The 14,917-nt window shown below is 35.5% G+C and overlaps 2 protein-coding genes across 6 annotated transcripts; both read right to left on the bottom strand.

Moving 5' to 3' along the window:
* Nucleotides 1-3,440: 3,440 nt before the first annotated feature.
* Nucleotides 3,441-8,433, bottom strand: LOC112289523 (uncharacterized). 4 transcript variants are annotated; one of them, XM_090254834.1, is made up of 5 exons: nucleotides 5,608-8,433; nucleotides 4,999-5,468; nucleotides 4,560-4,738; nucleotides 3,793-4,417; nucleotides 3,441-3,592 (listed from the first exon to the last, which is right to left on the bottom strand). In XM_090254834.1, the coding sequence occupies exon 1, from the start codon at nucleotides 6,748-6,750 to the stop codon at nucleotides 5,911-5,913; it is 840 nt and encodes a 279-aa protein (XP_090110960.1). In that variant the 5' UTR covers nucleotides 6,751-8,433; the 3' UTR covers nucleotides 3,441-3,592; nucleotides 3,793-4,417; nucleotides 4,560-4,738; nucleotides 4,999-5,468; nucleotides 5,608-5,910. The 4 variants fall into 4 exon arrangements, with proteins under 4 accessions (XP_090110960.1, XP_090110961.1, XP_090110962.1 ...); XM_090254835.1 differs by having other exon boundaries at nucleotides 4,999-5,225; XM_090254836.1 differs by having other exon boundaries at nucleotides 4,999-5,225; nucleotides 5,608-5,913.
* A 2,106-nt stretch (nucleotides 8,434-10,539) lies between these two features.
* Nucleotides 10,540-14,458, bottom strand: LOC112289195 (putative pectin methylesterase CGR3). Of its 2 annotated transcripts, none has more exons than XM_024534204.2 (9): nucleotides 14,049-14,458; nucleotides 13,658-13,874; nucleotides 13,006-13,162; nucleotides 12,692-12,731; nucleotides 12,399-12,527; nucleotides 11,861-12,253; nucleotides 11,452-11,510; nucleotides 11,171-11,338; nucleotides 10,540-10,933 (listed from the first exon to the last, which is right to left on the bottom strand). In XM_024534204.2, the coding sequence occupies exons 3-8, from the start codon at nucleotides 13,138-13,140 to the stop codon at nucleotides 11,171-11,173; spliced, it is 924 nt and encodes a 307-aa protein (XP_024389972.1). In that variant the 5' UTR covers nucleotides 13,141-13,162; nucleotides 13,658-13,874; nucleotides 14,049-14,458; the 3' UTR covers nucleotides 10,540-10,933. The 2 variants fall into 2 exon arrangements, with proteins under 2 accessions (XP_024389972.1, XP_024389973.1); XM_024534205.3 differs by having other exon boundaries at nucleotides 13,741-13,874; nucleotides 14,049-14,355.
* Nucleotides 14,459-14,917: the final 459 nt, after the last annotated feature.

Genomic DNA, 14,917 nt, shown 5'->3' with positions numbered 1-14,917 from the left:
GAAGATATTTTAAATTATATTAATTTTACAATTTTAAGTTTCATGTTGATATATTTTTATTTTTTATTTTTTTATCATATTAGTTACAAAATTACATGTTTGAGAGGTCTTTATGCTAAGAAGAAAAAAAAATGATATAGATTTTAAAATTTAATGGATTTATAATTTAAAAAAGTAAAACTGGAAACCAAGATAGAAAAGAATAAAGTATAATATTTTTTTTCATGCATGGCATGAATAGTGACATTTCTAGGAATTTATTTTAGATCCACATTAATAAGAAATTTTTATAAAAATCTAAAAACATGTAATAAGATTTGTTAAAAATATTTATAAAAATATTTTAACATAAACTATTTTATATTTGTTATATTTTTCAAAATGAAGATATGAGTTATTATATTGGTAATAGAAAAAAAAATTGGTCCATGTAATTATTTTTTCTAACTTAACACTATTCCTTAAGATCAACACATCTAAACTTATTTATTTATTTTTAATAAATAAGAAACCTTTACCAAACTTCTAAACCATGGCCTTAAAAAATTGGTTCTTATTTTGTAGAATCTCTTAGAACTTATAAGCTAACATACATTATGTGGTTGATAAATTTATAATTTAAAGATTCAAAATATAACAATATAAAAGAAATTTTTTACCTAATATCCATATTTTAAATTTATATTATTGATTGAAATAGGGCTTTGACAACTCAAATTATATTTTTATTGTAAAAAAAAAACTTACTAAAGTACATTACATCTTATATTTTATCTTTGAAATTGCTTTTTAGCAAATTTTTTTGTTATGTTTGCTAGTTTTGTTGTTGTATTTCATTTACACATCATACATGAAAATTGTACATAAGCTTAAGTTAAAATTAAATTAATTTACAAAAGAAAAGTTTATAGACATATATTTAGCTTCTAAATTTTATTCTAATAAAATTTGAAAATTTAGAGTTTTTTGTGTATGTTTCTATTAGTAAAATTGCCAAATAATTTAGTGTTATTTTCAAATCTAGAACTATTCCAATACATAAGTATATTCACTAAATTAAAGAGTCATAGAGAGAGTTGAAATTGTATTCTTGGATTCAAAATCTAATGAGTTAAAAATCTCACTATTAGAGTATTAACATTCAAATTATTAAAAAAACATTATGATAGAAATTAATTTAGCCATGCACATCTTTTTCTATTAAATGGTTATTATTTGGTATTAAAATTTATAGTTGATTACTACACTTTCCAAAAAGTCAAAGAAATCAATCAACTTGGTTTTTTAAGATTTATTTGATAACTCATTATTGGTCTAATAATTAGAATATTAAATGTAAAAAAATTATAAATATATTACTTAGATATTATATTCTTTTAAATATAAATTATAAGATTTTTAAATTAAATTACTATTACTCGTAATAAAATATATAATTATTTTTGAAATAATTTTTTTTACAAATCTTATCAACGACTTCATTCTAATAGTATTGTAATTATTTTTTAGGAGATATTTGTTTATATATATATATATATATAGACACCATAATCAATAAATATGTAATACTATCAAATTTGCTTAAATAATGATTTAATTTAATTTTTTATATATAATATCTAATATTATTATTTATGATGTGTTTAGTTTTTTTTTTAAGTAAATAATTTTTTTTGTACATAAAATATATTTTTTTGAAAAAATACTATTATTTATTTAATATATATTTTTAAAATATCATTCTAATTGATTTTTATTTTATTATTAATTTAAAAAAATACTTAAAATTTATGATAGATCTTAATTTATTTTAGATATAATGAATATTACTAATCTAAAATTAAAGTTAATAAATCAAATATATACAATCAAACTTAAGAATGATGAAAAGTGTTTATTTTTATATTTTAAAATTTTAAAATTATACAAAATAATAATGAATAATATAAAATATGTGATATTTAAATAATTAGTAATTAAACATTTAAAAACTATGTTAAGGATGATAACTTAAGATTTTAATATATATATATACACACACACACACACACACACACACACACATATATATATATATATATATATATATTGTAATTCTTATTAACAATGTTGAATGAAAAAATTAATATTTTGTTTCATTAAAGATTATACTGAATAATAAAGAAATACAAAAAGATATTTTTTAGTATTTATAAATAATAATAATAATAATAATATCTAAAATACCAATCATTATTAGAAAAAAACATAATATAAATATGTCCAAAACACAAAATAAACTGATAAATTCAACACATATTTATTTTTAAAATTTTAAAATTTTATTTATAGAATACATCCAATAAATATAATACTATAACATGGTATGAGTTGTGATTTAGACTATCACTTGATGCAGCCATTGACATAAGAGCTCACATGACATAAATGTATGAGTAACAATCCACATCATCAAAAAGATGATGTAACAACCTACACTATACTATTATGCTACTCTAAAGTCAAAAAGGAGTTGAATAAAATAGTTGAGTTTTACTTATTTGCTTCTTTAGTTATTTTTTATTCTTGAAATTATAGATTTACTAAAAAGTATTCTCATATCCAATGCAATGTTTTACTAACTTAGCATGTACAAACTCATTATTGGACAAGATAATAAGAGAGGAAATAGAAGACAAAGATTGTTTGTTTCTTTCCACTTGTTTTGTACTCACATTTGAGCAATGTGGAACAATTTCTCAAAAACTTAAAATTACTGAAAAGAATAAATAAATAAAATGATGTTTAGTGTTGATTTTTAAACTTTTTCAACTTGATTATCTAAGCAATCTTTGTTGAACTTGACATAATATTCCATAGAGTAGTTTAGATTCCATGAACACTTTAGATCTCATAATGAAATAATACAAAACCATATGAAAATATTATTATAAAAATCATTGATTGTGATATGCATTTAATTCTAAAATAGACATAATATTACATTTTTCCTGCTTAACATATTTTTCATCTGGGGATGAATATTTATCAATTTTATTTATTTATAACAATCTATAGTATTTTAGTATTACTCTCATCATCTCATTGATGCAAACAGCCTTAGCATTTACAAGGACATAGCATGTTTACAAACTCTTTGGACGTCTAAGGCACTTGCAATGAATCTCACTTTGAAGTAGAATTAGCTATTAATGCATATTAATGCATCAAGGTAATAATTTATTTACTTACCTCTGTTAGTAATTTATGTAAATCATATATTTAGTAATTTATTTATCTTACTATCTAAAGATGTGTTGGAATACGACATTATCAAGACAAAAGATTCGAATTTGCACATGTTGATTTACTTGTCTATTATTTCCTTATTCTTTGTCCTAAATATAACTAGTTGATGGAATCAAACAGATTAAAAACACATACAATACTGATGTGCACGCTTTGGCAAAACTGTGAACGCAGATGCGCAATTGTAGTGAGAATGAAGTCGAATGTCGAAACATGGTTTTTCATATAGAAATGTGGGAGGTAGAGTGCAACATTCGGCACTGCATTCCATCGACAACTTGCGGCACCAAAGCTTCTCATCTACCTACAAAAAGCAATATAAAGATGTTCAACTTCATTGTTTCTTCTTCCGGAACAAATAAAATAGAATGAAACAATAAAAAATGAAAAAAATGAAAAAATTATCAAGATACAAATGCTTTTAACTTTCCACCATTGAAATTTGAGCAAGACAACAAACACTTCGCATGCGATTCATGACAAACAGGCATCGGTTCAGCTCACATTTTGAGGCGACGATGTTGCATGATTATGCAAAGTTGTCCACCGATGTTTGAACGTGCCGAAACGGCTAACGACATGAAGACCCAGCTTCGGCTGAGGAGCTGGTGGATGCCGCTGGTTTCTAAGTGGTGCAAATTTCCCACCAGGATTTGGAAGGAAGCTAGCAGATCGTTGCTTTGATGTTGAGATCGTTACCGGCGTGCCCTAAAGGCCTGAGCCCCGTTACTACACGAAGCATGGTGTTGCAGTTTCGTCACAAGTATTGAAATGTTTCATGTTCGGTTCGCTAGTCACGGGGTGCCCATTTCTTCCCCACCTTGCTCAGGAGGATGCTCGCTTATAGAGCCTTGTAGGAGCGTTAGAAGGCTGTTGAAAGCCTTGCACAAAAACCTCTGGGAATCGGCGGCCGCGTCTGGCCTTGAGCTGTAAATGCCTTCGACGGGGTCACGCTCATACGGGGGAGAGTTGGTGCTCGAAATGGACGCAGACACTGATTCTGAGCAGTGGGTGATTGAGTTGGTATCCTCACCGCACAGGAAGAGTTTGTCTCTGGAAGCTCTAGAGGTTTGTCGTCGTCCAGCTTCTCAGGGTTGCTGGAGTTGCAGTCTGCGTCAGGGCATGGAACCTGCTCGTGAACGCGTTTTACACTTGCAGAGATTAGTTACTATGCTTAGACCTGCATATCCGACAAAAATGTCACTTCGAAGACAAGCAAATAAATTAAACTGTGATTTTCCAATCAGAATGATGGGAGTTATCATTCGTACCACCAACACTCGTGAAGTCATTGGCTCTGGGGTACTGATCCTGACAGTTGAAGAAGGCTCTAAAGCGATGGCACCGTCTTCCTGTTGTCCACAGTCAGCTTGTTCCAGTTTGACATCTAGGCTGCATGTGTTGACTGCAGGTGATAACCTCATCTCCGTGCCCTCTGCTTCAACTGCTTCTGCAACAGAGAAAATGAGCTCAAAGTCAATTTATCCGTGTTGCAGCTTATAGCTTATATGTATGTATGTATATATATATATATATATATACATATGTGTGTGTGTGTGTGTGCGGATGAAAAAGGATTCTACATTGCTGGGTGGAGTTTCGTTACAAAATTGTGATGTTCAAAGCACTGGGTGTGAAAGCAGATGCAACATGCAGACATGCTAATTGCGACAACTGGAGAGTGAAAGAAACCTTGAATGTTACGTTTACCTTCGGACGAGTTGAAAAAGCGACTAGCTGAGTGACGTGCCGAACCATTTCCGAGCAAGCCAAAATCTGCATTCGCAGCTGCGATCTCTTAAATCCAAAGACCGTGAATCTCCTCGCCTGAAGCCTTTCAAGGGTGTCAGTTTGGAGGGCGACTTCTTCATCACCGACATGACGTTGGTGTTGATTTCTGAGAAAGCTGGCCTCGCTGCTTTTTCCATTCTGTCTGACTAATTGGAAACAATAGCAGACTGAGTTAGAAGAATCCTAAAAAGCCCAACCACATACATGGAGACCATGAACGTGAACGAATTACAAACCAGAAGCACAAGTTGCATCGCAAGATGGGTTGCAAACACTGAGATACTCAACCCCGTGTCTGGACCCGTGGCCTTTTCTGCGGATAGATCCACAGTGAGTGGTCTCTGGGAGTGATTTTTGCTCCCTGTCGTTCTCTTCGCCAACTCCAAGTTCTGTGATGCAGTGGCTTTCTCAGCGGCAGGAAATTTCTATGTATAGAGATTGACACGAACACCAGGCGCTTCGTTCCTTTGATCATTGGATAAGAGCTTCGCACATTTCATACTGAAATAAGCGTTGGAAGCAACCTACCGAGTAGCTCGAATGACATCCTTGACCAGCGGATTGCACCATTTGCTGGAGAGACTTCGCTCGGGGAGAGAATTTTCTCATCACGTGAGAATCGTTGAAGGTGGCCTCAAAGAGCGTTAACATTTCGTCGCTGTCTGCATCGTAAAGGCTGTTGCTGGGGAGGAGGGGCAGCATACACTTGCTTTCCTCGACGCGTTTAGGAAAAGTCGGGTTGGTCGACGGGTCGTCATTCCTCTTCAAACGGCTTTCCAATGACGATGACAACGGTGGCTTCTCGATGGACGATGTGGAATTCTGTGGTTTTCACAAGAGATTCGTGGCTGTCTTATCCAGTAGCATTTGCTTGGTTTCCAGTTTAGCGAGAGGGGCGGGGATGCTCAGAGTCTTCGACTGAGAAGGCGGAGAGGGACTCGTCATGGTCGATGCATCTTCAGCAAGTTTATTCTGAGAGTTGTGGTCCGCGGGACACATCGTGAATTTCGGACGTTGCAGGGGAAGCTTGTAATGGCGAGTTTGGCGGCTTCGGTGGGGCAGAAAACTTGGTCGCTCGAGTTCCCCCGACCGAGTTTTCTGAAGGACGGGCTTCGACACTCGCTCAAGGTCCGACCCGCGGACAGAAGATCCTCGCAACTGCAAATTCTTCCCATCACTCAAACGTTGCAGTCGCGCTATCACCTCCACGAGACGCAGGTAAGTCGCGAGGTCGTGGTCGCCCACCAATGCCGACGAGCTCCGCGATGGCCGAGTCCGCTTTCTGCATCCACCTGAGGCCCTATCGGTGGACAATCTCCCCCCCCCCCCCAAGACGCTGAACGAGTTTCGGGACTTTGGGGAGGATGTTACCCTCGACGAGACGGACGCTCGACTCGTTCGCGCCGAGGATGGCGACATGGTGCAGCTAGATCGCCCGACGTCAGAATCCGGGAGAGAGAAGAGCTCGCTGCTGTGCGGAATCACCATCAACTCTTCGCCAAGGCTCCTCCTGGAAAAAGAGGCGTGAAGATGAAGGAATTTCTTGAGGGAAAGGTTGGGATCATGCGGCGATCCAGCCGTATGCTCCAGGCAGTTGCGATGCGAGATAGGCGCCGCCACTACTCCAGCTTTTTGCTGCGCCTCGCCACATCTACTGAGACACACCCCCATCGTCTCACATTTAGCTTCACTTGATAACACTCGTGCTCGTTACAAGAATGCCTGGAAACCGCGGGCGATCCACTAGCTCGCTAAAAATACTCTCGAAATCATCGAAGATGAACAATATTACATACAAGTCACCTTACAGAGTTTGTCTAAAATGACGCGCCGCCCTTTCTCATACACAGTCACCATATCACAGCTTCAGATCCTGGGTCAACTCATGTAGGAGTCGATCAGGTGGCGTCGGCGAAGACGAGATAAGGAGGGATTTGAATCCGAACGAGCGATTTGATTGTTCACAATCACACTCCAACATCTCCACCCCATTACAATTCCACCAGCAACGGCATTGTCGACCCTCTCAACTTATCGCAACGAACAGGCTACGACGGCACCCAGCCACCCAATTTCGCACGCTGTGCATCTGCAGGCATGGATGATGGAGCTGCCAGAGACGGCTCCTCGGCACCGAGCGCATGCCCGAAGGCACCACTCCCCTCGCTGGCAAAATCCTTGCACAATGCAAAACGGCGGCGGAGTATTCAATGCAGTTCAATATCGGCGCACATCTCACTTCTCATCACTGAGCACCGCTCCCCACTTCATCCCACATCATCTCTTCTTCTTCGCATTTCAGCAGCAGTGCGAATGCCGAGGAACCGAAAACCTTGTGTGTGTGTGTGTGTGTGCAATGTGGACTATCAACTCGAAACGGTGAAGCGACGCTTTTCAGATCCACATCTCAGTTCCAATCAAAGCTGGAGTTTTTACAAGTGTAACAAGCAAACTGCACCCACCTTGTCACTGATTTCGGCACAAAACCTCAGCATCTGATCGCTGCTTTTCATACTCCAGACTGCTCATTTTGCATTTCTGACTTCCATTTTTGTACGAGGATCTATTAATTGGGAGAGGCAATGCGTGAAAAGTACAAAGGAATTCGCAGGTTGTCAATTGGGTGTACAGATTGGTACAAAGGGAGTCAACTCAGCATGGAAACTTGACGAAGCCAAAAGGGCTTTACGATTTGCGGATGGCGGCGTTCGATTTGCATGCCCCTTTTGCCGCACAAATGGGAGTCGTGCCTCAGGTCATTTTTTGGAGATATATATATATATATATATATAGAAACTTCTTCAATATTCCGTATATATATATATATATATATGCATCTTTTCAATACAATTGTCCTATGTATGGTAAATACGGTTGCTTTAGATGTTCTTACCATTAAATTTTGCATCATATATTTTGCATCATATATTTTGATATGAAGGAAGAAATATGACATGATAATTTAGTTTTTTTCTAATTTTATTTTCCTATGTATAATCAAATTGTCTTTATTGATAATTTTTAATATGAGAAATTTTAAAGATATCATGTAATTAATAGATACACTGAACATAAAACTTTGCTATACCAATCCATTGTAGATTTCGCAGATTTGTAGTTTAAAGTTTAATATCTTAATAATTAACTAAAGTTTGGACTCAAAACAAGATCTCTGCATGGTATAGATGAAAAACCAATAAAAATCAACATCATACTCAATTAAATTCTATTGAAATAAAATCATATATAATTTAAAATATTAATCAAGTAAAAATTATATAAGTAATTAAAGTAAATTTTTAGAGAATAAAAAAATAAATAAGTACATATTTTATAATATAATCAAACACTATATTTTATTAAAATAACTAATATAAAAAATTATAAAAAAATAAATCCTATAAAAAGTTGTTTCAAAAAAGATAATATCCAGAAGAAATAAAAATAAAAATATAATTAAAAATCATAAAATATACAAATAAACAAATAAAAGCAAAAAATATTTCATATTTATAAATATTTATATTCTAATTTTGTATGAATGTTTAATTCTTCTATTTAGAATGTTATTGTTTATAAAATTATCATCTTAATATTTTATTATATATAAATTTCAATGAAAACTAAAATAGTCTAAATCATTATAAGAACTATATTTATATATAACTAAAATTATTATCTATATGACTATATATAATATTTTTTAAAAATTAAAAAATTAAAATTTTGATTTTTCTTAGAAGATAAGTGACTTTAAGATTAAGATTTGTTGCAATGGAAAACCAATTGTCTTTAATATTTTAACTTATGTAACTTATTTTAAAAGAAAATAAGTAAGAATGGAGATGTTGGGAAGGTGTGTCGGGAACAAGAGACTAAGGACATGGACTAAGAATGGAGGACAAGAAGGGATATAGACAAAGTTAATTATGAAATGGCAATGGGAGATGTGGCCTTAATAATTCCTTATATCTATATATATATATATATATATATATATACATATTATTATTATTATTATTATTATACTAACTTACATAATAAGCATAAACATATTTTCACAATTTTTTGATATTAAATCTATATAATTAATATCACATATAATATGTGATTTTAAAATTATATAATATGTAATTTCAAAATAAATAATTAATCTATTTTTTAAAATCTTTATTTGTTTACATGCTAATATTTGAAGGATGAAGAATTATAAGAATGTTATTACATTAAGAAAAAAAATACAAAAATCAAAATAATGTACACTTTTTTGCAAATGTGCTATTTTGGCTCATCAATTGCAAATTAGGTGCTATGTTTTTAAACTTTTTAGTTCAATGAAGAAAACCTTAGTTAAATATAACTTCATTTATATGCGCTTAAAGAAACTAATCAAATAAAAAATCAAAGACTAAGACAAAGGGCTATTAAATTCTTAATTTAGAAGCTCTTACTTAACAACAAAGTGGATCCATGCTTCTTGATAAAGTAGAAGATTAAAAATTAAACAATTAATTCAATTATTAGAGCTTATTCTATTATATTAGGAGGAAGCTGGTAGTAATACATTGAAGTTGTACATTATAGTATATAGTATAAAATCACTAGCACATTATAAATTTTTGTAATTCAAGCTCATAATAAATTAAACAAATTCTTTCCAAAACAATAACTTTTTGCAACTAAGACACCAAAAACGTTTTTCATATATTTACCAATAATGTGTAAATGAATTATCTTCTTCCAATTTACAAATTGTACTTTATCCTCAACCACAACATTGACCACATGACAGATCTAATATAAACTTAACTACACAGTTTTTTTTTTTTTTTTTTTTTTTTTCTCTCTATACTTGCAAATGAAGTAATTGTCAATATGATATTACACCTTTCTTTTTATATGTACTATTTGTTTATGCTTCTTAGAATTTAATATCATTGATGCTAAAACTGTTATCAGTAATTGTCATTACCAGGAAGAGATTATGTGGTATTCTAAATTTGAATCTTTTAGATGTTGTGCAATGGTGACAAACCTATTACCATTCTCAAATATGTGAAACTAAATATGCAAAAGTGTTATTTTACATTTTCGGACCAGAAAAATACCATATTTCTTAACGAAGAGTTACTTTCAGAAGGCTTGCGACTTAATATTAAATCACTTATTTAAAAACGAAAAAATAAAGAAATGCATTCATGCTGATGTACGAGTTATTTGAGATTATCATCAGAGATGTTGGAGTGTGGATCTCAGCATTAAAAAGCTAGAATTTATCCATCAGAAGAGTCTGAAGTATAGATGTATTTTATACAAAAGAAGCATTTGGGTATTAGTTAGCCTTCATGCTAAAAGTTCTCAGCAGACACTACAAAAGAAAAGCACCAATTCAAATTGTGGTGAACCAATTGTTCTCACCAGGCTGCCCACATGGTAATGAAAAGTTCACTAGTACAATAATACCGATGAATGGTGTCAAGAATGATGAAATATAAAACCAACAAAAGTTAAGTGTAGCTATCAGCGCATTACGGCACCTTGCCACAAGTCAAGGGTCTCCTTTGACCAGGATTCTCAGTTAAGGCAGCATTGTGATGCATGGTATTAATGCCAAAACCAATTTCTATGTTTAAAGCTTGACATTCAGCTAGTTAAAGTTAAATAAACAACCTAAGTTTTGTCCGATACAAACAGTGTCATCAGGGACTACATACCTGACCTGGAGCCATTCACCATCACATGAAAGTCTCTCTAAACTCTATTTAATACAGAAAAAAATGAGGCACTTCATGAGCACCATTCTTCCATCAAACACTGACATTTGAAATAACTTAAGAGTTTTCAGGTCGACTACCTGCATACAGAACAGACGTAACTTATCATCACATTCTGCCCATGAAGAGGCTACCAACTCCAGCTGCTAAGATATCCTTGGCCGAAGACGACACTATCCAAACATAAAGTGCGACTCTTCCTCTCGACGAAAAATTTGCAACATTCAATTGTAGGAAAAACAAAATAATTGAGAGCTATTTCACCGAACGACGTGTCCAACTAAAAGCAATCAACGGTAAAGGATCGGTGGCCATACCTATATCGGACTGCTGAAGGAGGGAACGATCAAGTGGAAGATGTGAAAGCTGGACTTATTTCCACGCTCCGAAACGGCTACCTCGAAGTGAGTCTTCTTTTCTTCATCTTCTTTCAAACCAGCTGCATGGAACTGTTGCAACCACCAATCTCGCGTCCTTGGTTTGTTCTGCGACAAAATGATGTTAATACGATCCCGAAGGAAAAGTTGCAATAGAAAACGCAAGGAGCCCAAACACCTCATCCAATCAAAGGAGCAGTAAGCCTAGTTTAGTCACTTACAAATTTTCCAAGTTGTCCAGCTAACGCCGTATTTTCGATTGGCTGTGGTCTGCCATTGCCTGCAAAGACAAATGTCAAAATCCTCAAGCTCTAAAGACGATTAAAGCTACCTCTCAAGAATTATCTAGGATTTAGGAAAAGGCCATGAGATGAATACGTAAACTAACAAGTTGACGTCTGCTAAGTCAAGCATTGCATGATGACCGAGATACTACAGAAAGCATTTGCACTACAAGAAGGAAGTCTTAGGCACACTAAACCACATGTATTCACATGCGAACGGTAATCTAGTAAGGAAAAGGCAGCATGCAGAATACAGAAAAATCCAAGTTCTCCAACAGTGAATATCAAAAATAATGAAATTGGAGGGCAAGTACACGCTTCAAATTTATGGGATGGAGAATTTTACCTACAATCACAACGAGATCATGCGCTGATAACCGTGAGAGCTCAGGTAGGGTGGTATTTAAGTCTCGCTTTTTCATGACGTCCAGAATGTCTGTTACTAAAACAAATGAGAAAGAGCGAGAGCGGTATGGCAATACTTGGTTAACTTCTGCAACTCGGATAAGGCCCTTCTTGACGAGGGTTTGACATTTTTTCTGAACAGGTGATTTCATTGGGAAAGGCTGGACACCCCACACTTCAGAGCTACTCTCTTCCAAGAGCTTAGAGACAATTCCACAAGTCCCAGGACCAATGTGAAGTAAACGGAGCATATTCTTTCCATACATGTCTTGAAGAACATCTATAACCCCACATACAGATGCTGTGCACTCAGATTGTGATGAAGCTTTGACACCTGTATCCGAAAACGATAAGGTTATACTTTGTCATAGTTGTCTAGATCGACTTGACTATAAAGAAATACCGGACCTGGAGTCTGTAATGCATAGAATGTCGGTTAAGGGGAATATTTTGGTAGAATATTGTTTCAAAGGTCTCACCATCCCAAACAAGCTGAGGTTCCTCCTCAATATCGTTATCGGGCGTCGTTTGCGTTACTTCTTTGGCACCTGTATCCTTGACCTCTGTAACCTTTATCTCGGGATCATTGGACTGTGGACTCTGGAAAACTTGAATCTCCCACGCAAAAGAGTTAGAAGGCATGAGATGAATGAACATACTGGTTACTCAAAACTGTAACCGAAAACAAAGTGAAGTGTACAAGCAGGTGTTCATACATACATAGGAAAGGTAGATAAAACGCAGAAAATTCCATATCAAATAAGAAGGTTACCCAAATCTCCATACGAATAACCAAACAGCAGGATTGCACCCTACAAAATCACAAAGCCTGTCGCACTGTGAGCAAGATAATTAACAACACTGCGGCCACAAGTTTTCGGATTGCTTTCCTTCACAAAATAGTTCTATGGACAAAAACTGCAGATGGACAAAGTCACTTAGGTCCAACATCAAGAATACTAGACAGTTTAATGGCTACAACCTCAATCCACAAGAAATAATCCAATGACATTGAACCATAGAGATCTCGTTTTTTTTTTAAAAGTAACAATTACGGGGGTATATAGAGAAAAGTATATTACACACCACTGCTAGGAAGCAGATGGAAACCATGGGGGAAAATCGAGGTTTGGGAGGTGGAGTGACGCTGATGCCAAGTTGTGAAGTCCCAGGGGGTCGCCTGATTGGCAACCCCGGACGGCGGGCCGTTGACCCTAGCATATTTCTTCCTCTTGTTGATCACCTGAGAGCCCACAATAATCACCTCTGAATCATTTATGTAGAGAGGTGATTCAAGCGATTATTTCCAACAACTCTTGAAAACAAGACACAACAAAGATAACAATGAATCAGGCATGTAGTGTTGCAAGTTCCACATCCGCGACCAATTAGGTGTGCTACATTTGAATAGGCTACGAAATCACTGTACATTCGCGAAATGTGAGGATTACAACGAGTGCGAGAGTTAACGTAGATCATCCGTGCGCCGAGTCCGAATACCATCAATTCGTAGCATTGGAGCTTGCTTAAAAAAGATTGTACAGAAGGATCGCAGGTGCAGCTAAACCTATACAGCTAACCGAAGCATCACATGGTTCAAAATATCTTTACGTGCTAACCCACTCAACAAAATATAAGTAAGAGTTATTTCCCACGCTAAACGGACCCAGCGTGAAACAATGTGCGTGATGAGAAAGTAGGGTTGACATCTAGAAGAAGACCAAGCAGCGAGAGGTACCAACTAGGATCAAATCCACGCATGCGTATATAGATAGAGGCGATCCTTTCTGGCGATGTCGGTAGTGCGGAATAACTTCTCACCCCTCTCACATCCCTTAAAACTTCTCCACAGCTCCACCTGCCCCCTCAACCCATGCGCCAAACGACAGTTCCGGATCACCCCGAACTTTACACCCGAGGGTTTTCCACTCCCAGCTTCAAACACCTCCACGTCCCTGAACCCCACAGAAAACCCCTCCCCTGCTTCAGAAATCCTCATCCACTACACGTTCCACAAACAAGCGTGTCCCGAAGTGCAGCAATTTCACTCAAGTCCAAAATACTCAACACCAACACAAGCTAAGAAAAATACAGACACAATGGCAAAATAGCGTCTCCAGCTAACTTACACTCATGCAGAGCTGTGTCTAGGACCGATTGTCCTCCAACTTCAAGCTAGACTGGGACAATGGAATGCACCAAGATGAGGAATGCAAGGGGAGATCGAGGTGAGGACGAGGCAATGGATTGCAGAAAGAGGCAAAGAAGGCACTGAGGCTTCGAGAAAGTCTGATGAGTAAAGAGTATGATATGATATACACATTCACACATGGAAACATGAGGGAGAAGGGACATGAAGCATTGAAAGAGATGGGCATAAACATCGAGACGAACACGGAATTGCCCATGAGCATGAGGGAGATGAGTCACGATTGTGCGAGATGGCTCCGAATTAAATTTGGGTGCCAGGCTTTTCTCCCATTTCCTCCCCATCCCAACCCTAAAAATTGCACTTTTGCCATTCTGCTTGTTGGGTTTTAGCTGGGAGGTGCTCCAGATGGTGCCCCTAAGGCGATGATCCAACATGGCGAAACCCTCCCATCTCCATCTTCTTTCCTTTCACCTTTATCTTTTCTACAGCTTTTGGTCTTATAGAAAACATAATAACGGTTGTTGTTTTATTGTGTGCTATGCTAAAAAAAATCATGTGAAAGAACATGATATCTTGTGATTGTGTGTTTGTTGTTTGTTTGCACATGTGAAATTCAGAAACTTATGCACATTTTAATGATGTAAAATTTCGAAATGCTTGAATTTCCAAAATAAATTTGTTCTCTCAACAAGTAAGTGATGATTTAGTGATAACTTCATATTGGATTTTTTTAATGTACAAGAACATTATTTTTATTTTGATGAGCAGGGAGCCAGGTTGAAAAAACAAATCATGATTTGTTTTCAAATCTCAACATATAGTACCTAATGCTTAGAAGAAAAAAAT

Source organism: Physcomitrium patens, chromosome 12 (genome assembly GCF_059467195.1).
Source record: "Physcomitrium patens ecotype Gransden chromosome 12, ASM5946719v1, whole genome shotgun sequence".
Lineage (NCBI taxonomy): Eukaryota > Viridiplantae > Streptophyta > Bryopsida > Funariales > Funariaceae > Physcomitrium > Physcomitrium patens.
Note: the sequence above shows the minus strand (reverse complement) of the source record. Positions and strands in the feature narration are given on the sequence as shown.